The 24,019-nt window shown below is 44.9% G+C and overlaps 1 protein-coding gene across 1 annotated transcript in view; it reads right to left on the reverse strand.

Moving 5' to 3' along the window:
- The window catches only part of SEZ6L (seizure related 6 homolog like), an 86,606-nt gene that overhangs the window by 14,551 nt on the left and 48,036 nt on the right, over positions 1–24,019 (reverse strand). The window contains exons 10-12 of the mRNA XM_007101929.2: positions 22,108–22,304; positions 15,734–15,928; positions 12,822–13,013 (exon numbers count right to left, since the gene is read on the reverse strand). Coding sequence (XP_007101991.1) covers positions 12,822–13,013; positions 15,734–15,928; positions 22,108–22,304 — 584 coding nt within the window. The remainder of the gene's footprint in view (positions 1–12,821; positions 13,014–15,733; positions 15,929–22,107; positions 22,305–24,019) is intronic.

A 24,019-nucleotide genomic window follows, 5' to 3' on the forward strand; every position in this document is an offset into this window, starting at 1 on the left:
AAAACAGGTTGGGCACGCCTTACTTTTATAATATACACAGGTAATAACATCATGACCCAAACCCTGCACCCATGTCCTAATGATTCGTCTGAAAGTTTGCTCTTCAACCTGGCTGGGCTCTGTGGAGCTGGGGTTGGCTTTTACTCACTGCTGTATCTTCAGCAGTCTGGCACACAGTAGGTGCCCAATAAATGTTTCTTGAAAGACCTTACACCAATTCAACTGAAAGAAGATTACAGAATAGAAGTTCTTGGGCTCAAGTGCCTAATGGCCTGGGATTCAGATCCTAGTTATGCACCTGTGGCTAAGATATATGACCTCTGTGAGCCTCAACTTCCTCATCTGTGAAATGGGATAGCTCATAGGTTTGCTATGATGATGAAATGAGCTCATGCATGTGAGGGTGAGCAATATATAGTAGCACCCAGTAAACTCTGGTTATTTTTCTGGGTTTTACAATTTTGGTCATACTTTCATCCCAACTTTACTATTGTTTACTTAATCTTTTTAAAAATTTCTATTAACTTATTTTTCCATTTAAACAGTGCTACATAATTTAGCCTCACCCCAAATAATAACATTCTTATAATCACAGGTTTCAAATGTCAGTTTAATTTTTAAAGATTTTCTTAACATTGAAAAGTTAATTGGCACTGTCTAAAGCCACAAGGGTATTGCCAATGGAGTATATAATACTTCTTGGGAAATGCAGCCCCATGCACTACACTTTACAGTTTATGAACTTCCAGAGTCTAGAATTCACTCTTTGGGTTTTTTAAAAAAAATTTTCAGCCCAGCAGACATTTGCTCTGTCCCTATGTTCCAGGCTTGTGCTAGGAGCTGGTATAGAGTAAGGAACTAAAGAAGCATGGTTCCTGTTTTCCCAGGACTCAGTCTAGTGGGGGAGAGGAACAGTTATCAGGTAATTGCAACCCAGTGCTTGGTAGCAGCTGTGATGGGAGAAACATAGAGCAGAAACCTCACTGAGTCAGTCAGAGGTGGGAAGGTCAAGGTTTTCAGAGGAAACCTGGAAATCCAGTGCTCTACTGGGAGAGAGTGAAGACTCAGACCCCAGGTAAGTGCTGATCTGATTCCTTGGCTTCCCACCCTCCTGGGAATCCAGCTTCCCAGTAAATGATCCTTAAGAGAAGATAAATCCTTAAGACAAAAGAAAAAAAAAAAAAAGTGTATTACCTGCAGTGTAGCATAGTGGCCAGCAGATGGCAGTGGCAATGCAAAAGGATTTCCCTACAAACTTTCCCTGGAATTTTCTTTCATAAATGAACAGATTAATGAGTATAACAAATATTTCTTGAGCACCTTCTATGTGCCAGGCCCTGGACATACAACAATGAGCAAGACAGACATGGCCCCTGCCTTCATGTAACTTAACGTTCATGTATTCTACAATATTTCCAGTACCAGGCACTATCCTGGCCCTGCAGAGATAGAAAGTGACAAAGGACAAATTCTTAGACCTGGAGGTAAAGGAAGAGACTGACAGCAGGTCCAGGAAGATGAGGGGGAGGCGTCCTCAGCTGTTCTCACCTGGCTTCCTAGTAGAATCACCCTAGGTTATTCAGTGAGCCGGCTCTGCCCCCTAAGGAATTTTAATCAGTCCCCCCAAATATTCTTATTAAAGCTCCCCAGGTGATTCTAAAGTCCAGACAGCAAAGAAGACATACTGATGGCCAAGAGGCACATGAAAAGATGCTCCATGTCGCTAATTATTAGAGAAACGCAAATCAAAACTATAATGGGGTACCACCTCACAGCGGTCAGAATGGCCATCATCAAAAAGTCTACAAATAACAAATGCTGGAGAGTGTGGAGAAAAGGGAACCCTCCTACACTGTTGGTGGGAATGTAAATTGGTGCAGCCACTATGGAAAACAGTATGGAGGTTCCTTAAAAAACTAAAAATAGAGTTACCATATGATCCAGCAATCCCACTCCCTGAGCATATACCCGGAAAAAATTCTAATTCAAAAAGATACATGCAGGGCTTCCCTGGTGGCGCAGTGGTTGCGCGTCCGCCTGCCGATGCAGGGGAACCGGGTTCGCGCCCCGGTCCGGGAAGATCCCACGTGCCGCGGAGCGGCTGGGCCCGTGAGCCATGGCCGCTGGGCCTGCGCGTCCGGAGCCTGTGCTCCGCGCACACACACACACACACACACACACACACACACCATGGAATATTACTCAGCCATAAAAAAGAATGAAATACTGCTATTTGCAGCAACATGGATGGACCCAGAGATGACCATACAAAGTGAAGTCAGTCAGACAGAGAAAGAAAAATACCATATGATATCACTTATATGTGGAATCTAAAAAAATGGTACAAATGAACTGATTTACAAAACAGAAATAGACAAAGTCCAGCCAGAACTTTAGGGCTGAAGGGTTTAGGGCTCAGAACTGCAGCTCTGGTGTCTTGACATGGTTAAGAAATTAATAATTTAATCCATTGATTTCCAAAATATTCAAATACCCATTCTGTACCAGATGATTTGCAAATATTATTTCTAATCCTCCCCTAAATCTTTAAAGATGGTAACAGTACTGACCAGAATAGCCAAAATTTACTGAGAGCATCCTATGAGCCAGGCACTATTTGGAGTTTTTGTATCTATAAACTCAGTTAATTATTACAACAACCCCAAGGCACAGACATTGTTATGACTCTCCCCATTTTATATCGGTGCAAATGAAGCACAGAACTGTTGGCTATCTCGCTGGGTAACCTGTCAAGCTGGTTAGTGGGAGAGATAGGATTCAAATCCAAGTGGTCCAAGTCCACTGTTAATCACCGCACCATACAGCCATTTTACAGATGAGGAAACTGAGGCTCAGGGGAAGGTCTCTTGTGAAAGGTCCCACAAGAAGGAAGTGGCTGAGTTATGATGTGAGTCTTTGCCTCCAAAGTCAATCCAATTCAATTTTGACCCAACCATCAGTAAGAGTCTGAGAAGAATTCCGCATGGAATTCCACCTCTGGCAGAAACCAGCTGTCTTTGAAGGCATCTGTATTTATCTTCAGCTCCCAGAAGATGGCAGGAAAGTGATGAGGGAAGTGACTTGAATTTGAAACTGGAGGCCGGGATCCACTGTGTTACCTTGGGTGAATCAATTCATGTCTCTGGACTTCACTTTTTCCTGCCTGCTACGTAAACAGACTGGACCAAGACCCCACCCTTAAGCTGAGATGTGGCTGGGCAATGACATTCCTACACCGAGGAGGTACCCACACTTTGAAATAAGATTGTTTAAGGCAGGTTTTCTCAACTTAGATGCTGTTGACATTTGGGGCTGGGTAATTCTTTGTGGTGGGGCTGTCCTGTGCCCTGTAGGATGTCGGGCAGCATCCCTGGCCTCTGCCCACTAGATGCCAGTAGCACTCCTCTTCCCCTGTTGTGACAACCAAAGATGTCTCTAGAAATTGCCTTTGACAATTGTCCCCTGGGGAGCAGATTCACCCCTGGTTGAGAATCACTTGTCTAAGGTTGAAACAATTCTGATGGCAATCCGTGTGATTTCAACCTGTTCTCTCCCAGGAATTCAAGTGACTTGGACTGGTGGTCTTATAGACATAATCACAAACCTACCCTCATTTTTATCTTCCTCCCATTTCCCCCCTCTCTTTAAGTATGGGAAAAAATGTACATTTTTAGAGCACATTTGTGCAAAACGCTCAAAATCAGGTTTCTTGGTTATTGCTATGAATGATTTGTAATATACTCTACAGTAGTGGAGCAGTGAAACTGAGTGGTAATTAGCAACCAATGTTAACTGAGCACTTATTATATACCAGACACACTGTTATGAGCGTCTGTATTGATGGTTGGCATGATCATTCTTTCTGATGAGGACACCGGCTTCGGCTTGTTCAAAGTCATGCAGCTGGCAAGTGGCAGGGCTGAGATGCAAACCTGACCTGCTGGATTTGAAGTCCTGTGCACTTAACGGTTCTGCTATAATGAAGGGCCCTTCTCCTGCCCAAATTCCCTGGGCTATCGTGAATTGCTCTGAGCTATTGCTTCCTCAGAGACAGGAATTTTTAAATGAAGAAGGGCACCCAGCTAGAGCCTGGCATGCTGGCCGAGGAGAGGCCGCTGGGGATGAGTCATCAATGGAAACTTTTAGTATGGCCACCGTCTGGCCATGTGGGCTCTATCCAGGTCAGGAAATCTCCACATCTCGTATTTGTGGTGTTCTGGGGGCAGGGCTGTGAAGGGCCAGGGCCTCCTGGGGAATCCCTACATGCCTCTCTGGAGAGCCACCCATAAAACCCTCGCTGTCTTTGTCAGAGCCTCATTACTTTTCATGCTGTGGTTTATGTCTTCTGGATGGGACCCCTAGCAGCCATCTACCATGCCGCCACCAAAGAAGGGAAGCTGCAACAAAGCCACGAAACTCAATAAAGACTGCATTAGTATTGCTAACAAGGACGATGACAGTAATAGTAACAAATACTGTCATTTTTTGAGCCTGCTGGGCCCAAGGGATACAAGAACCAACTGGATACATTCCTAGCAAGCAAGGTATGTGTTTGAGTCTCTGAACATATAAACAGATCATTTTGATAAGCTGCAGCAAGTGCTGTGTAGCTATAGGAGCCATGGGAGTGCAGATGAGAGAAACATGACCTAGCCCAGGCAGTCAGGGAGGCCCTTCTGGAGGAGGTGATACTGCAGATCCATTGTTATTTCTTTCATAGACTTGTTTCTCCTCCCCCATCTTCAATAGACCCCAGGCTCCCTGACAATACAGATTGCGTCTGTTTACATATTGCTGCATTTTTGCCATATTTTCAGGACCTAACACCACTGTTCCCAAACTATACACCGTGATGCCCCCAGGTGCCACCACGAACTCATAGGGGTGCTGTGAGATTTTTAAAAAATGTTGAGGAGACACAGTGACATCTTCCAGCCTCATGTGAACTCCTAGCTTGAGAAAGTTCACAGTTTTAACATCAGATTGAGCTACATTCTTTTTTTTGGGGGGGTGCATATAGATTGTAGTTTATTTACTTTTTTTAACATCTTTATTGGAGTATAACTGCTTCACAATCCAGCTACATTCTTTTTGATGATGCCCCATCTTTGCAAAGCTAGGTTTTCTGTGGTTGCTGTGCTAAAAAGCAAGAACTGTGACAACATCAGTGTGGAACAGGAGATGCAGGTGGCAGAGTCCAGTCTGATGCTAAGAGTTTGAGAAGTTTGGCAGAGCCCAGCAGGCACACACACTCCTGCAGCAGTAGTTGGATCATTACTGTAATTGTAAATAAGTGTTACTTAAGAGTGAAATAAAAATTTTACAATCTTTTCTCGCAATTTATGTGCATTCCTTTTTCAAGCAGCTCCTAAGTCGTCAGGATATAGCTGCTTATTAAGTGGTTTGGACCTAACTGCTTAATAAATAGAATTGTTAGGTATTCTGGCCTAGGAATTCTATGAAACAACCCTGACACTCCAAAGATACTGTGAGTTGAGAAAATTTGGGAACCTCTGTCCTAGCGTGCACCTGCAGATAAGAGGACTTGTTAAATGACTGAATTACATCCAACAAACCCGTGTGGTAGGAAGTAGTAATCCATTTTCACAGATGGGGAACTAGGTCCAGAGAGGGCAAGCTACTGGTCCAAGGTCACACAACTGAGCTGGAGGTGGGTCTGACAGCAAATTTCAGACTCTTCCCTCTAACTACGCCTGACTTGTCTGTTCTTGAAGTGGCCTGGGGTAAATGGACCAGGAGTGAAAAGACATGGCTTTGAGTCCCAGCTGGACCAAATGATGGCGTTGGCAAGTGACTGTGAACAGAGGCTGCAGATGTCCAGAGCTTATAAGGTTTGCTTGTTGGTGGAAAGTCTTGGTCAACAGTAGAGCCCCAGAGCTTCACCCGGGAACCAGGGCTGCAGAGTACGAGGTAGGAAGAAGACACTTTGGGGGTTAGGCAGGCTTTAGCTGGAATCCTGGGTTTTCCCCTTCCCTGCTGTATGAGATCTCAGGAAAGCTGCTCACCCTCTCTGGGCCTTCTCTGCCTGCTTTTAAGTGGACACGCAAACCATTCATGCAGTTTTGTGAGGGTTAAATGAATGTTGGGGAAGGGCTGGGCACAGCCAAGGTGCTCATCAAATCAGGGCTGTTTCCTTGGTTCAGCAGAAGAAACATTTTAAAGCTGTTTTATTGGACTTCCCTGGTGGCACAGTGGTTAAGAATCCGCCTGCCAATGCAGGGGACACGGGTTCGGGTCCTGGTCCGGGAAGATCCCACATGCCGCGAAGCAACTAAGCCCATGTGCCACAACTACTGAGCCTGCGCTCTAGAGCCCACTAGCCACAACTACTGAGACCGTGTGTCACAACTACTGAAGCTCACTTGGCTACAGCCCATGCTCCGCAACAAGAGAAGCCACCGCAATGAGAAGCCCACGCACCGCAACGAAGAGTAGCCCCTGCTCCCCGCAACTAGAGAAAGCCCACGTGCAGCAACGAAGACTCAATGCAGCCAAAAATAAAAAAATAAATTTTAAAAAATAAATAAATAAAGCTGTTTTATGTCCAATAACCTTGTTAAAAATACTCTCGGAACCCAGATACAACCGCCCCCTCAGTCTGGGCACCTCGCTGCTAGAATCTGACTATCCTCCTGCCTTGTGTGTCATCTCCTGTCAGCCTCACCTGCCTGGAACAATGCTGGAATCCCATGCTGGGTTCTCCTGGCATCTGGTAGGAGGATGGCATGTCTCCTGACACCCAGCTCGACTTGTGAACTCATTAGCATGGGTGTCAGGGACAGCTTCTCACCAGAGCTCTGCAGATCTTGGGGAAAGGTGGCAGCCCCGGGGGGAGCGGGGCTGCTTCTCGGAAACCCAGCAGCTGCTGCAGCCCAGAGGATCTTTGGAGGCTGTGCCTCATTAGTGAGGTGCCTTTTCTTTCTTTTAAAAAAATATTTCCACCTTTCAGTATTTTAAAGGGGAAATGGGAGTTGTATTTGCTTCCTGGGCTGCTGTAACAAAGTGCCACAAACAGGGGTCATAGGACAACAGTCATTCCTTGTCTCATAGCTCTGGAGGCTAGAAGCCTGAAATCAAGGAGGCAACAGGGCCCTGCTCCCTCTGAAATCTCCGGAAGGAGGATGCTTCCCTGCCTCTCCCTAGCTTCTGGTGGTCTCTGGCAATTCTTGGCATCCTTGACTTGCAGGTACAACACTCCCATCACTGCCTCTGGCATCACGCGATGCTCTCCCTATGTCTGTGTCTCCATGTGAGTCCAAATTTCCCTCTTCTTGTAAGGACACCAGTCACTGGATTAATGCCCACCGTAATCTGGTATGACCTCACCTTAACTGATTATATCTGCAAAGACCCTATTTCCCCAAACCTCATGGTTACAGGCACTGGGGGTTAGGACTTCGACATTGTTTTTTTGGGGGGGACACAATTAAGCCCCAAACAAGAACCAACCAGTCAGTGTCAGAACTTGGCCCAGAGGTCTGGGGACTGGGAAGGGATGTGGTGGTGGCTAAGGGGTTAAGACCATAGACTACAAATCCACTGGGACAGCCCTGTGTGAGTTTGCGCCCTGCCACCCTTGGTGAAATGATGGCGGCGCCAGGCTGGTGCAAGGGATGCTGGCCTTGGAGATCAGAGCCCTAAATCTGAATCCTAGCTCTGCCCACAAAGAAGTTTTCTGACCTTAGTCATACTTCCCTTTGAGAATCAATTTCCTTTACATACCCCCCTCCACACATGCATTTATATATGTGTGTGTGCACATATATACATTCACAAAAATACATATATATACATAATCTAGTTAGCAATGTATTTTACACATGATAACTACTGTTATCTGTATTTTCCTCTGAGCTTTAGTTTCCTTAATGTATACGTGCATGTATATACACACACGCTGTACACATATATACATATATGTTCACAAATACATATAACATGCTTAGCAAAATGTCTTACACAGTCAATAGATAACAACTATTTTTATTATCTGTAAAATGAGGGCAGCTGTGTTGTATCTCAAGGTTATCCTCAATTGCATTTTATCTCCCAGAGTCCCTTCAGCTCTGAAATTCTAGGACTCAAGACTAAATTCTAGGACTCAGACTAAATTCTAGGACTAAGGCAGATGGAAACACAGGGCTTTGTGGTCCAAGATTCCCTGTTACTTGTGCAAACAGAATAATAAAGTCTCTCCATTTCTGTGCAGAGCTTTTTATTGCTATGAATTCCCACTTGTCTATATTTGCTTTTGTTGCCTGTGCCTTTGGTGTCACATCCGTGAAATCATTGCCAAGACCAATGTCAGGGAGTTTTTCCCCTATGTTTTCTTCTAGAATTTTTACAGTTTCAGGTCTTACATTTAAGTCTTTAACCATTTTGAGTTGATTTTTGTGTATGGTGTCAGATAAGGGTCCAATTTCAAAGAAAACAATCAGTGAGAGAAATCTTCAATGTACTGAATGAGAGAACATATTTGCAAACCATGTATCTGATAAGGGGTTAATTTCCAAATTACGTAAGGAACTCCTACAAGTCAACAGCCGACAAACAAATAACCCAATTAAAAAATGGGCAAAGGACCTGAATAGACATTTCTCCAAAGAAGATATACAAATGGCCAACATGTACACGAAAGATGCTCAACGTCACTGGTCATCAGGGAAATGCTAATCGAAACTACAATAAGGTATCACCTCACACATGGTAGGATGGCCATTATCAAAGAAACAAAAGACAGCAAGAGTTGGTGAGGGCATGAAGAAGAGGGAACCCTTGGTGGGAATGCAAAATGGTGCAGCCGCTATGGAAAACAGTGTGAAGGTTCCTCAAACAATTAAAGATAGAACAAGCATTATGATCCAGCAATCCCTCTTCTGGGTATTTACCCAAAATAACTGAAATCAGGATCTTGAAGAGATTTTAGCACCGCTGTGCTCATTGCAGCACTATTTCCACTAGCCAAGATGTGGAAACAAACATCCCTGATGGATGAATGGATACAGTAAACGTGGTATATACATACAATGGAATACCATTCAGCTTTGAAAAAGAAGGAAATTCTGCCATATGTGACAACATGGATGGACCTTGAGGATATTATGCTGAGTGAAATAAGCCAGTCACAAAAGGACAAATACTGTCTGGTTCTACTTATAGGATGCATCTAAAATAGTCAAATTCGGGGACTTCCCTCGTGGTCCAGTGGGTAAGACTTCACGCTCCCAATGCAGGGGCCTGGGTTCGATCCCTGGTCGGGGAACTAGATCCCACATGCATGCCGCAACTAAGAGTCCGCATGCCTCAACTAAGAATCCACATGCCGCAATTAATCTGGTTCTACTTATAGGATGCATCTAAAATAGTCAAATTCAGGGACTTCCCTCGTGGTCCAGTGGGTAAGACTTCACGCTCCCAATGCAGGGGCCTGGGTTTGATCCCTGGTCGGGGAACTAGATCCCACATGCATGCCGCAACTAAGAGTCCGCATGCCTCAACTAAGAATCCACATGCCGCAATTAAGAAGTCCGCATGCCGCAACTAAGAGTCTGCATGCTGCAACTAAGAGTTTGCGTGCCACAACGAAGAAGTCTGTATGCCACAACAAGAGCCCACATGAAACAACTGAGAGCCCGCATGCTGCAACGAAGATCCTGTGTGCCACAACTAAGACCCAGCACAGCCTAAATAAATAAATAAATAAATATTTTTTTTAATGGAAATTTATTTTAAAAAATAGTCAAATTCTTACCATATGATCCAGCAATGCCACTCCTGGGCATATATCTGGACAAAACTCTAATCCAAAAAGATATATGCGCCCTTATGTTCATAGCAGCACTATTCACAACAACCAAGACATGGAAACAACCTAAATGTCCATCAACAGATAAATGGATAAAGAAGATGTGGTACATATATACAATGGAATACTACTCAGCCATAAAACAGAATAAAATAATGCCATTTGGGGCAACATAGATGCAACCAGAGATTATCATGCAAAGTGAAGTGAGTCAGAAAGAGAAAGACAAATACCATATGATATCATGTATATGTGGAATCTAAAATATGACACAAATGAACCTATCTGTGAAACAGAAACAGACTCATGGACATAGAGAACAGACTGGTGGTTGCCAAGGGGGTTGGGGGAGGGATGGGGTGGGAGGCTGGGGTCAGCAGATGTAGGCTTTTATATATGGAGTGGATAAGCAGCAAGGTCCTACTGGATGGCACAGAGAACCATGTTCAATAGCCTATGATAAACAATAATGGAAAAGAGTATTAAAAAAAGACTGTATATATGTGTATAACTGAATCACTTTGCTGTATAGCAGTAATTAACTCAACATTGGAAATCAATTATGCTTCAATAAAAAAATCTTTTAAAAAAAGGTCAAATTCATGGAACCAGAGAGTGAAAAGGTGGCTGCCTGGGGCTGGAGGAAAGGGAAATGGGGAAATTGCTTATCAACAGGCATAAAGTTCCCATTATGCAAGGTAAGTAAGTTCTAAAGATCTGCTATACAACACCATGCCCTTGAGTTAATGATACTCTATCATACACTTAAAGATTTGCTAAAAGGGTCCATTTCATGTTGTGTTCTTGCCACACCTTCCCCCTTTTTGAGAAGAGAAAATGGGAACCCAGAAACATAAATCTTCCTCTAATAAAGGAATCAGATGTCAATTAAGGAAAATCTATGAAGTAGATGATGTGCGCTTAGATTTTTCATTTATTTGGGTCTGTGTGATAAATCCCTTTTGTGGGCTGAGAAAGCTGAATTTATGGACTACCACAGGCGACCCTGGCCTTGGCTGCCTCATGAATAGAAAGAGAGGAAGGTCTCCCCAGAGTCTGAATTTGACCATGCTCTGTTCTTTATCAGAAGCAACGAACATCTGTTATTAATTAATTATGTGAATGTGAATTAATGCATGTGACTGCTCAGAATGGTGCCTGGCATACAATAAGTGCTCAGTAAGTACAGGTACACCTTGTTTTACTGCACGTTGCTTTACTGCGCTTCACAGATACTGTGGTTGTTTTTTTTTTTTTTTTTTTTTTCGGTACACGGGCCTCTCACTGTTGTGGCCTCTCCCGTTGCGGAGCACAGGCTCCGGACGCGCAGGCTCGCAACCCTGCGTGGTCAGATGAGGGTTAGCATTTTTTTTTTTAGCAATAAAGTCTTTTAAAATTAAGGTACATACATTTTTTTTTCTTAGACGTAATGCTATAGCACACTTAATAGATCACAGTATAGGCTAAACGTAACTTTTATATACACTGGGAAACCCAAAATTTTGCTTTATTGCTATATTTTCTTTTATTGTGTTGGTCTGGAACTGAACCCACGTATCTCTGAGGTCTGCCTGTATCTGTTTATCCAATGGAAAAGGACAAGGATTTTCTTGTTTTCCAAATGTCTTCCAAACAGTGAATGCTTTTGTCCATCTAAATGGCAGGGCTGCTTGTTTGTGGCCATGAAAAAACTCCACAAAGTCTGTTTTGATACTTGTGAGAAGCGACAAAACACAGTTACTTCAGGAGAGAGCCACGTCCTTAAGTTACACTCTATTCATCACATAAGATGTAGTTTACAATAAACATAAACATACAATAAACATCTATTTTTTTGTTGTTGTTTAAAGTCTGATTCCCCAGCACTATCGAGGCCTCAGTGCAGCTCTGGGAGCTTGGGTTGGCTGTGCCCTTAATGGATCTCTTCAAAACACACTCATAGGGCTTCCCTGGTGGCGCAGTGGTTGGGAGTCCGCCTGCCGATGCAGGGGACGCGGGTTCGTGCCCCGGTCCGGGAAGATCCCACATGCCGCGGAGCGGCTGGGCCCGTGAGCCATGCCCACTGAGCCTGCGCGTCCGGAGCCTGTGCTCCACAACGGGAGAGGCCACAACAATGAGAGGCCCGCATACGGCAAAAAACAAACAAACAAACAAAAAACACACTCATAAAATAGCAGTGCAGCTGACGTCTCTAAACCCCAGGCATTGTGTGAGGCTTTGTTCCTTCTGCAGAGCCTCACACTTTCCTTAAGCAATGGGTCCGATCCCTGTCAGCACATCAGAAACCTTGGGGAGCTTTTGAAACTCACGCTACACCCCAGACCAACTGCATCCGAATCTCCAGGGCGTTTTAAAACATCCTAGATGATGCCCATGCGCCATCGAGGATGAGACCCCCCGCAGACCCCTGCTCTCCACCTCCTCTGCCTGGTGAGAATATGCAGTTACTCTTCCATTCTCAGAGTGACCTTGGAAGCCTTTTTTTGAGTTTTTATGGTAGAGAAACCCCCAAAGTGTTTTTTTAACCAAACATTTGCATTGAGGGCCCCATAGAGGAGGTCAAAGAGAGTCTAAATCACTCTATTTACCGCCCTGCGGACTGCTCAATTTTAATCACTTAAGAGTCAGGCAGGCCTGGGTTTGCCTCTGGCCTCCTTCTTAACTAACTAGCTGTGTGACCTGGGGCAATGATTTCACCTCTTTGAACCTTAATATCCTCTTTGGAAGATGGAGACAGTACTGCCATGCTCACGAAGCTACCCAAGGAAGAGGAGAGGGAAATCTGGTAAAGGACTCAGCACAGTGCCTGATAAACTTACCATAAATGTTAGAGTAGCCATGCCCTCAATCCCTGTTAGCTATTGTTGGGGGACAGTGACAATAAATGCTCCCAAGAGTGGGTACCGCCTCCTAGCAGCCCAGCCCTCCACCGGGAATAAGAAGAAGCCAACCCCCAGATGCATCCCGGAGGCTCAAGCCAATAAAGAGGACTCACAAACACAGTGGGGCAGGCGAGAGGTCCAGATGGGCGTGCCGGTTTCACGGCTGTAGCAGGTCAGGAGGGAGCTCCCTTCCAGCACGAAGCCCGTGTTGCAGGTGTACTGGATGGTGGTGCCCACCAGCAGCACGGGGTCCGAAATCAAGCGGGTCGAGTGGTCTACTTCCCCGGGATCGGTGCAGTACATAACTACACGAGACGAAACCAAACCAGGTGGGTGTTAGGGCCTGATGACCACTGGTTTGCTGAGAACTACAGAATGATCTAGAACGTTTCCTCACTTAGTTCTTTCCCTGTTTGAAAGACACTGCAGGCGGCTGGAGAACAGGCCAGGACGAAAGAGACTTGAATTTAATTTCACTTTTAGGAATTTGCCCAAAGAAATGTTTGCGTCAGGGCCCAAAGACCCATATACAAGGCTGCACATTGCACATAATAATATTATATTTGTAATGGTTAAAAAGCAATCCTTTAACAGAAGAGGAGTTAAATATCATGCAACAACCTTTCCATGAAATCCTGACCAACCACTAATGAGAACAAAGTGCTTTTTCTCACTGCTTTCTTTGTAGTACTTAACTACAGGAAAATAAGCATCCATTACATTCATTCATTCATTCACTCATTCCTTTATTTGGTCTCACCGTGTCGCTTGTGGGATCTTAGTTCCCCGACCAGGGATCGAATCCCGGGCCCAGGGCAGTGAAAGTGCGGAGTCCTAACCACCGGACTGCCAGGGAAGTCCTAAGTGTCCATTACTTTTAAGTTAAAAAGTCAATATAGATAAAAGGAAAATAATAAACCAATTAAAAAGGAATGAAGTATGGAAAAGAGAGAAACTGAGTTTTAAATTGACAACTGTAATGTAAATTTTGCACTGTGACTCATGATACACTATTGTTAATAGTTATGCAGAAAGGAAACATCTTAAGACTAAATAAAACCTATTTCTCATTGTGCTGCAAAAATAAAAATAAAAAGGAATGAAGTAGATCACATGTGTGATATGAAAAGATGTCTATTTCTGAGTTGAAGAAAAAGGCTGTTGCAAGGCAGTTTCTAGAAATTGATGCCTATTATGGTAAAATATCTGTATCTGCAGCTATTTCTATATGTGTATCCATATATATCTCAACATACACAATACACACACACATATATATTTACATAAGTGTGTAACAGACACATACATACATATGCAATTGGAATAAAACAGAATAAGCTTTTGAGAGTGGCCTCATTGCTAGAGAGCAGATCATAAGGGATTTTCACTTTCTACCTCATTATTTTACTACCACTTGATTACCGTATTTGTAACTGGCACCATTTTAAGATATAGCTATATATTTACATCTTTTAATGTCAGGAGTGGAGCTTAACCAATGAAAGGTGGTTATAACGTTCAGGGACTCCTGGGTGGGACCCCATTGTTCTAGGAGGTTCCTCTGCTCTCATTTCACTAGAAGAGAAGCACTTTGGTGGGTCTGTGTCTTGAACGCAGAGTGAGCGTGGCACCCAGCCTGGGAACATAAACACGCAGGCACACAACAGGCCCCATACACATTTATTTGCTCTACTTTGGGCCTTTTCTTGGCAAAAACTGGGAGGGGACCCCCCCCCATAGAGAGCTAGTTATGTCCCCTCCAAGCCTTTAAAAATGTTTAAAAAATAATAATGATGATGTAGATCGCATTGGTGGGTTCGTGATGGATCTCTCTTAATTGTACATCTCACTGTCCATTTTTATTTTCTATCACAATCCACACACATACACACACCCCACATTCTGTTGCAGAACAAATCGATGTGTTTGTGTAGCTGGTTTTATGGATCTTCAGCGAGTTCTTTCCTGTTTCCCACCATTATAATTTTCCTTGATGTTGGAATGTTTACGACAGGAATTGTATGTAGCCCCCCATGCTCTCCTTCCCCGACAGCCTCTTTCTCTGCTGCACTTAATATTTCTTCTTGGGCAACTGGTGATTTAAGTCATGCTGAACAGATCTACCAAAGTATCACCAAGGATCCAAGGATTCCCAGGAAGAAGGTTGCAGACTAGAGCTTTATGTAGGAGGTGGGAAGCAAATGGATGAGGGGAGAGGCCAAATTTAGCACCCCTCCCCCACCTGATACTAAGACATCAGGGTAGAAACCATTAGAGGCACTTCCTGTCGCTACCCCTCTTCAAGATGCTAAACTCAGCTATCACTAGACACATCTGGCCTGCACTCCGGCCAGCACTCAGGGGAGCAGGCAGAAGGAACCAGGATACTGGGCTGGATGCTGTCTGGATAAAGTCAGCTACCTACCAGTGTCTACTTCAATGTAAATGCAAGAGAAAGACAACTGAAGGTTTAGAAACAAGGAGAAGTTTTCTTGTTTCTCTAGATACCTTCACTAAGGCATTGCCAGAAAATTCAAGCTACTTCTTTTAAAAAATTACCATCGATCAAACTATTTCCATTTTGGAAATGTTGAGAAAATAAAACATGCCTTAAAAAAAAAAAAGGCGGCTACCTACCAGAGGGGTTTTGAACTGGGGCTCCTAGGGCCAACTTAGATTTGTTTTGCTTGGCTGCTGCAGGTATTTTAACGACTTGAATTTGAATGCTGTTTTTACACAGGCTACGTATATTCCCGTTGACCGCAGTCCACACCATTCCCGAATGTCTCACACCCAGCCTGCTTTACTTATTTCCATTATCTGCCAGGCTTTTGAAACCACCTGAGTCTGAGATCCCTGCCCTTGGGCTACAAAATGACATTGGTGAACAGCACCGGTGTGTTGGTGGAGTAGAAGAGAGGCCAGATTCTACACTGAATAGCTCCTCTGCATCCATGCAAAAAATACTCCATGGGAGGGATTTTCCATCCAATGACCTAGAGGAAAACAACAAGACTACTCTTACTTTTCTCACAAAATGGGGGATCGCTGCTCCAGCTGAGGTCCCACTGGCAGGTGAGGGTGTCGCTCCCCACGATGTCATAGCCGGGGTCACACTGGTAGGTGATTCTGGCTCCCCTCACGAGCTCTGTATGAGAAGTGGTTTTCCAACCATTCTGGATCTCAGGCAAATCTGAGCAGGAGTCGTTCCTTGACACCTCTTTAAAACAAAAACATCATCCTTAGATGGGGAGGTGGCCTTGTTGTTGGGGGTTCCTTTTATGAATGTCAGAGGAAAGAGAAAATAGAAGAAAAAGCCCCCAGAAGTAAGCAACACAACTTATGAAATCCCTTAACCCGCAAGAACTCTTCTCTAGGGGGATTTTACAATGATTTCTTTTCATTTTGGATGTGGAACCTCCAGCCAAGCCATCAGAGGACTGCAGCCCCAGCTGATATCTTGACTATAACCTCATGACAGGCCCCAAATCAGGACCACCCAGTATTAACTCCTGAATTTCTGACTCACAGAAACTGTGAGATAGTCAACGTTTACTGCTAATTTTGGGGGGGGTCATCTGTTATGTAGCAATAGGTTGCTAATATACTCAGCCTTATCCTAAGAATGTCCATAAATCTATGGGTTTGATGGATTAGTCATATACATTTTTGTAATGCAGACTAAGATAAACACGTAACTATTAAAAGATAGAAATAATTATTGGTTGCATTCTTCAAATCACATTGCCTACCATCAGTGAACATTAACCACACTCCAGAAAATGCTACACACAGCTTATCGTCACAGAATCTTCCTCTGGAATAATTCCGTTTTCCTCCTGCAAACCTTTGTTACTAAGGTAGAAATCCAAAGCCCACTATTATCACTCTTGCTTCCAAGTGCCCACTGCACAGATTTTGAGAAGAGGGCTAATTATGCCATGTAATTAATTTGCGGCTCTAATGTGCTTCGGGGGAAAGCAAAGCACCTCCATTGTCTGCAGGAAAGTCATTCTGAGAAACTAGCAATGGCTTTTCCCGGGATCTCATCATGATTTTATTTGGGGGAAGGAGATCTCCTGGGTGTCTGCAAGAAGAAGGGGAGCGGGAAATGGCTTCTAGAATTGCTTGGTGGGGAACAGGAGCCTCTATTTTTAGGCCTTTGAAAAATCAGCCAAGCCCTGGATTTGGGACACAGCTGCAAATGTTCAAACTCTGGATGAAAGAGGAGAAATGGGGGCAAATACTGGATATGTGGTCTGCCTTGTGCCAAATGCTTTGGGACTGAGAAAGGTTTGCTTGTCTGACTTTTCAAGATGAGCCGGCATGGCTATACATTTCCATGGGCCCTCCCATCTCCTCCGTAGCATTCATCACATTTGTCATTCTCAGCGGCTGCCACCATGCAGCAGAGCCTTGATTCAAACCTTGGCCCCACTGTCTACTAACTGGGTGGTTTTGGCTAAGTCACTTAACCTTCTCTTCTTCAGTTCCCAGACTCTACCCCCAGAGACCCTGATTCAGGAGTCTGCATGTTCACCAAACACCCTAGGCAGAGCTTCTGGAATTATCTGTTCCTACGAACCTTTGTTAACTTTGCTTAGAATGAGAAAACTGGCCCAGGAGTCACAGAACTTCCCTTCTAATCCTCTTTCTTTATTTTAGAAGCTGTGTGACTCCAGTCATGTCAATAAACGTCTCTGAGCCTCACTGTCCTCAATCAGAGAATGGAGACAAGAATCATTACCCTGTCTATCCCTAGAGGCAAGATGAAAACTAATCAATGTGCAGGATACGAAAATAACACTAAGACAAGTTATATGGATTCATTGATTTGTTTGGCTAAGATGTTGTGAGTGCCTACTATGTGCCAGGCACCAGGCATATAGAGATCTGAAGTCATGGTTCCATGCTCACAGTCAAGATCAGCACCATGGTCCAACTTTTGGGCAAAAGAAATACCTAAATGTACTGAATACATACCACCACTTCCCAGTCTTATGCTCATGGCAGACATCACTAATCAACCATAGCCATCTCTTTCTTTGAATCAAGCTGAAACCTCCCAATCCTTCTCAACACAACATTCCAGGGAGCCACTGTCATTGGACTGGAGTTGACCTACAATATGGAACTTATTTATTATCCTGGGATTAGAGGAATAAACATACAAGTGACCAATATCTCTTTGAAAAACACTGCTTACTTAGCTCTGCTTTTTAATTCCTTTCCCTCCCATGCACTTGACCACAGACAACAGCAAAACATAAGAAGCAGTGAGAAGAATGGGTCTTTCCTTCTGTCTGTGCAAAGGAGAATTATGGGAAGTCAGAACCATGTAGGCCCAGTGTTCCTATGGAAGGTTCTGACAGGAGCCAGAGCAGATAAGCCTCGGCCACTTTCCAGAGCTGGGGTCAGGCCTTGAGATCAGTGTAGGAGCTTTAGTATTCTCTAGATGAGGGGCTTCCCTGGTGGTGCAGTGGTTAAGAATCCACCTGCCAATGCAGGGGACACGGGTTTGAGCCCGGGTCTAGGAAGATCCCACGTGCCGTGGAGCAATTAAGCCCGTGCATCACAGCTACTGAGCCTGCGCTCTAGAGCCCACAAGCCACAACTACTGAAGCCCGTGTGCCTAGAGCCCGTGCTCCAGCACAAGAGAAGCCACCAAAATGAGAAGCCCATGCACCGCAACAAAGAGTAGCCCCCACTTGCTGCAACTAGAGAAAGCCCATACGCAGCAACGAAGACCCAACGCAGCCAAAAAAAGAAAAAACGAATTCTCTAGATGACAACAGAAACCACTAACCCTTCCATCTGATCCCTCTACTGGATGGGAGTTGCATCTGTGTCTGGTTAAATCTAGACCCAGGGTAGCAAATACCTCTCCCATGCCCATGACAGACATCACTAATCAATCACGGCATTCTTTTCCACTGACTTCAGGCATGGCCTCCTCTGAAAACAACATGGTCTTCAACCCAGGTAGTCACGGGCAATTGATTGACATCAAAATTAAATACAGAGGCCCACTTTCCTTCTCTGTGAAATTAACCTGTGTTTCTTTAAGAGAAATAAGAAAAAAGTTGAGCTGTTCTCTCTTCTTGTGTTACCCATATTAGCCAGGCTGTGTACCCATGGGAAGCACTCTCTGAAATCCTGTGCTCATCAGCATATGATCCTGATATTGTCTGTTAATGGAACTCTTCCATTTTCACTAATTGGCTCAAGGGCAGGGAGAGAATTCTATTCATTCCTGTATCCTGATGCCTAGGACAGGGCCTAGCATGAAAGTTTGTGAACCAGACTCTCTGGAAAATGGAGATAATGCGTTTGAAGATGAAATAAAATAATATATGTAAGAGTGCTTGCCAACCGCAAATTGTCACACGAATCTAACTTTCAGCTTCAATTAACAAGAGCACCTCCTCTTCAAAATACTGCCAAACTGAACAATGGCCAGGCTTTCTGGTCAACCTTGGGCAGCCTCGGATACAGTCATATTTCCGCCATCAAGCTGAATGCAGTTTTGCAAGACTGACTCGGGCACCAGAGGAGACAAATGAGCAAAACTATGACCTCATCTTCCAGTAGGGAGGGAGGCAGGGAGGAAAGGTCTAAGGAGACAGACTGAAGCCAAGTCACCAGAAACTTTCCCTCCAAAGGCAGCTGACTCTGGAGGGCACGTCGCCTGGACAGCCTCTGCCCAGGGCATCACCCAGTAAACAACGCATGGAAAGTGTCAGCGGTAACACTCTGAAAATACCCAGTGTCGCAATCAAGGGTAAAAAGGTCCCTGAGTAACATTAAAAAAAAAGATCAATACTTGTGATTGCTTCTCTGAGAGGTACCTGCAGAGCAGAGCGGGGGTGGGAAGTGTCCACCAGCTGGAAATTAAAAAAAGCAAGGGACTTATTTTTATATGCATTAGGCTCCTTGAGACAGCCAATGGTCAGGGAACTAGCTTGTATTCTGGAGGCAGTAGGCGATACAAAGAGAACACTTTGTATTAGCTAGAGATGGGCAAATCTTCAAGCCAAGGGGAAGAACCAAAGACACGGAATCGTGCTCAAGCCAGAGGGTCTCTGGTGGTGGCAGAGAGACTTGGCAGGATCAGTCCTCCTTTTCCTGGTTCCATCTTGGAAATCAAGATGTCAACCTCTTCCTTGGGGGGTGCAAGCAAGTCCCCTAACTGCTGGCTGAATCCTGCCCACTGAAATCCTCAGGAGGCAAGCACCCATCATCCTAGATGCCAAAAGAAGTTAGGTCTTCTCTACCTCTTTGTGTCTCCCAGGTTCTCTGCTGTTGCCAAAAATATTGGGGGTAGAGAAATCCTAAGAGCTGGGAGCCAGGAAGCCTGGGTGTGAGCCTCAGGTCCGCCCCTGATGTTCAAGTCCCTCATCCTTGGTGGTCCAGGGCTTCTTCTGCTGTGACGAGACAGGGCTGGACCAGACACTCTGTCAGTTCAAGTCCCTTCCAGGGCTGGGATCAGTGGGACTTCACAGTGTTCTGGTCCCCTGACTGCTGGCGAGGATAGCAGCTTGGACTAGGGTGGTGGACGTGGATAGATGGAGAAGAGTACTTGGATCTGAGATATATTGTGGCAGTAGAGTTGAGAGGATGGACTGGATACAGGGGAAGCAGCCTGAGAAACCAGGAGAGTTGTGGTCCCGCCTCCTGGGATGGGCAGACAGCAGGAGGAGCAGTGAGCGGTGCTGAGGGCAGGGAGGCAAAGAGGTCATTCTGTTCTGTCCAGGCTAAACCTGAGCTGCCAATGAGACATGCAAGAGCGTGGTGAGCAGGGAGCTGGAGACATCTGGAGTTCACGGGAGAGGTCAAGGCTGTAGGTACAAACTAGGGGTCAATGGAATATAGATAAGTATTGTTTAAAACCATGGACCCGGATGACAGCATACAGATAGAAGGCAGGCAGGACAGGGTCCAGGATGGGACCCTCCCAGGTTAGAGCTTGAGCAGAGGAGGGGGATGGAGCCAGGAATGAATAAGGGGGAGTTCCAGGGTGAGGAGTGAGGAGGGAAGGGTGTGGGTGCATGAAATAATGAAGAAGGGGGTACTGGATGGTCACATGTGAACTTAGTTTGAACTTTATAGCAGGATTATTTTTTAAGATGATGGGAAGAGAAAAGGTTTGGAAGACACATTGAGCAGCAAGAAAGAATCTAAAGTACGGGAGAATAGTATGGAGGTTCCTTAAAAACCTAAAAATAGAGCTACCATAGGATCCAGTAATACCACTCCTGGGCATATATCTGGAGAAAACCACAATTCGAAAAGAAACGTGCACCCCAACGCCAACAGCAGCACTATTTACGATAGCCAAGATGTAGAAGCAACCTAAATGTCCATCAAGAGAGGAATGGATAAAGAAGATGTGGTACCTATATACAACGGAATATTACTCAGCCATGAAAAAGAATGAAATAATGCCATTTGCAGCAACATGGATGGACCTAGAGACTGTCATATGGAATGAAGTAAGTCAGACACAGAAAGACAAATATCACATGATGTTGCTTATATGTGGAATCTAAAAAAAGGGTCCAAATGAACTTATCTACAAAACAGAAATAGAGTTACAGATGTAGAAAACAAACTTATGGTTACCAGAAGGGAAGGGGGGAAGGGATAAATTGGAGATTGGGATTGACATATACACACTACTATATATAAAACTGATAACTAATAAGGACCTACTATATAGCACAGGGAATTCTACTCAGTACTCTGTAATGGCCTATATGGGAAAGGAATCTAAAAAACAGTGGATATATGTATATGTGTAACTAATTCACTTTGTTGTACACCTGAAACTAATATAACACTGTAAATCAACTATACTCCAATAAAAATGTTAAAAAATAAAGTATGGGAGGTAGGAGAGAAAGGGTTGTCTTGGTTGGATGGGGCTGCAGGAGAAGAAGAGTCCTTAGGGGAGAGCCAAGCTTCAGTTCAGGCAAGATGGCATAGGTAATGCTTCGAGAAGTTGCGAATACGGAAGAGTGTGTTGACGATATAAAGTCACAGCTGACTGCAAATGAAAAATGATGAATCTTAAAGTTATGAGGCATTGTCTACTAAGTGCTGATATCAACTCTGTGGAGGAGGTATCACTATTTCCATTTTACAGATGACAAAAAAGAGGCTCAGAGAGGTTAAGTGACTTGCCCAAGGTCACACAGTCATCAATGATAATACTAAGTTTTGAACCCTTGTCCTTCTGACTAGAGAGACCAACCTCTTAAAAAAAACAACGTACACTTACTGTGTCAATATATTAAAAAACCCATGTAGCACAACCCTCCCCAAAAGACATATCTAGAAGAAATTGTCTTAACTTGCACCTAAACCCAAGGAGAAAAAGTGACTGGCTAGAATACTTACCTATGTAGTTCATGATGAATCCCTGGCCCTTCCCAAAGATGAGCCCGGCAGGGTCCGAGTGGAACTGGATGGTTAGGTCTGGCGTGGACGAGTACAGCTTCTGGGGTCCGCTGTTTCCAAGGTACTGCCCCAAGATGTGGGGCATGACCTCATCACCGTCGTAGATGGTCAGGATGTCACTGTTGCTTAGGTTCAGGCTTGGGAGGCAGAGAGAAGAGGAGGGGTCTTGTGAAGCCAAGTTACAGGCATTCAATAAGCCTTTGATTTCTCTCTCTTTTTTTTTTTTTTTTTTTTTTGTGGTACGCGGGCCTCTCACTGTTGTGGCCTCTCCCGTTGCGGAGCACAGGCTCCGGACGCGCAGGCTCAGCGGCCATGGCTCACGGGCCCAGCCGCTCCGCGGCATGTGGGATCTTCCCGGACCGGGGCACGAACACGTGTCCCCTGCATCGGCAGGCGGACTCTCAACCGCTGAGCCACCAGGGAAGCCCTGATTTCTTTTTTCAAGCAACACTCATTTTCTTGAGATATACTATGTGTCAGATCCCAAGCTAGGAACTGGGGGTGAGGAAGGCATAGACAAAACCTGTGAACAGGATGTGCTGATCCTTCCTAAAAGCATTGCACACTGATCTGTGGATGGACTGGGCTTTTGAAGACTCATTCATGAAATGACCTTCTCGGCATGGAGCTCACTGCAAAGTCAAGTGCTGCATTGTCTGTAGAATTGCCTTCAATACCCCCGTCATTAACAACTTTTTTTCCTGGGTGAAACTAAGTGCTGGGCATTGAGCCACCTGCTGGGGGTGTGACATGGGTCTTCCATTTTTCTGTGATGCAGGGCAAGCTGACTGCTTGCTAATGATAAGTTGCATTCTCATATAAGGTGAAATGATCCTTCCACTTACTGCTGGCAAATTCCTCAAAATCAACCAGCTAATCTATTATGTTTAGGGGACGGAACAGAGAATGGGATGGAGGCACCTTATTCATGAAATATGCTCCAACCTGCCATCACTATTCATAGCATCACAGAATGACACATTTTTAAAGACCCAAACACAACAGAGTACCTTGACACTGAATATTTGGACAGCGATGGACAGTTAACAATCCAGAAAGCACTTCAGTACGGCAAAGAAACCTGTGCTATGTTAGGTGTGCTGGATAAAACTGATCTGTGATTGTAGGAACGCCAGACAATTCAACGTCGGCTGCATCAGTCACGGACAGATATTAACTCATGCCTCTTTCCTTCCTTTCTCCTTCTCCACTTCTCTCTTCCTTCCCTTTTTCTCTGTCTTTCTCCTTTACTTGTATCCCCTCCCTAATATTTCCAAGCACCTACTATGTGCCAGGCACCGTGCCGTGCTCAGAGGACACGAGGAGTCACAGAGCAGTGGTCTGTTTAGACGAGAAAGCCAGGGATTGTGGTAAGACTTACAGTCAAGGTAGGTGCAGAGAACTGTGTCTAACTCAGATGGGGGGCATCAGAGAGGCCTCCCTTGAGGAGATGATCCTCAAGAAAGAGAAGGGGACCACTAGGCAGATAAACAGGAGGTGGGGGGAGAGGGCAGTGCCTGAGGCAGAGGGAAGAAGGGAGAGGGGTCACAACTCCTGAAGGAACTTGCCTGGTGCCCGGCTTTGGGTATAGACATGGAAGCAGGAGTCAGACCATGAAGGGTTTAGAGAGACAAGTTTAGGTCACTTGGATGTCATCTTGCTGGGGATGGGAGACAGTAAAGGATTTTAAACAGGAGCATCCTGACTGAGCAATTCACTGCCAGAGGAGAGGCGTTCCAGGAAATGGCCTCCAGCGAAGTTCTTGGAACTGATGCAGAACCACAACGTCCTCCCACACGACCCCCAACGCCCCCCACCCCCGCTTCACCCACTGCCCAAGGGCCGTGTTTGC

The sequence above is a fragment of the Physeter macrocephalus genome, chromosome 19 (assembly GCF_002837175.3).
Source record: "Physeter macrocephalus isolate SW-GA chromosome 19, ASM283717v5, whole genome shotgun sequence".
In the NCBI taxonomy this organism is placed as follows: domain Eukaryota; kingdom Metazoa; phylum Chordata; class Mammalia; order Artiodactyla; family Physeteridae; genus Physeter; species Physeter macrocephalus.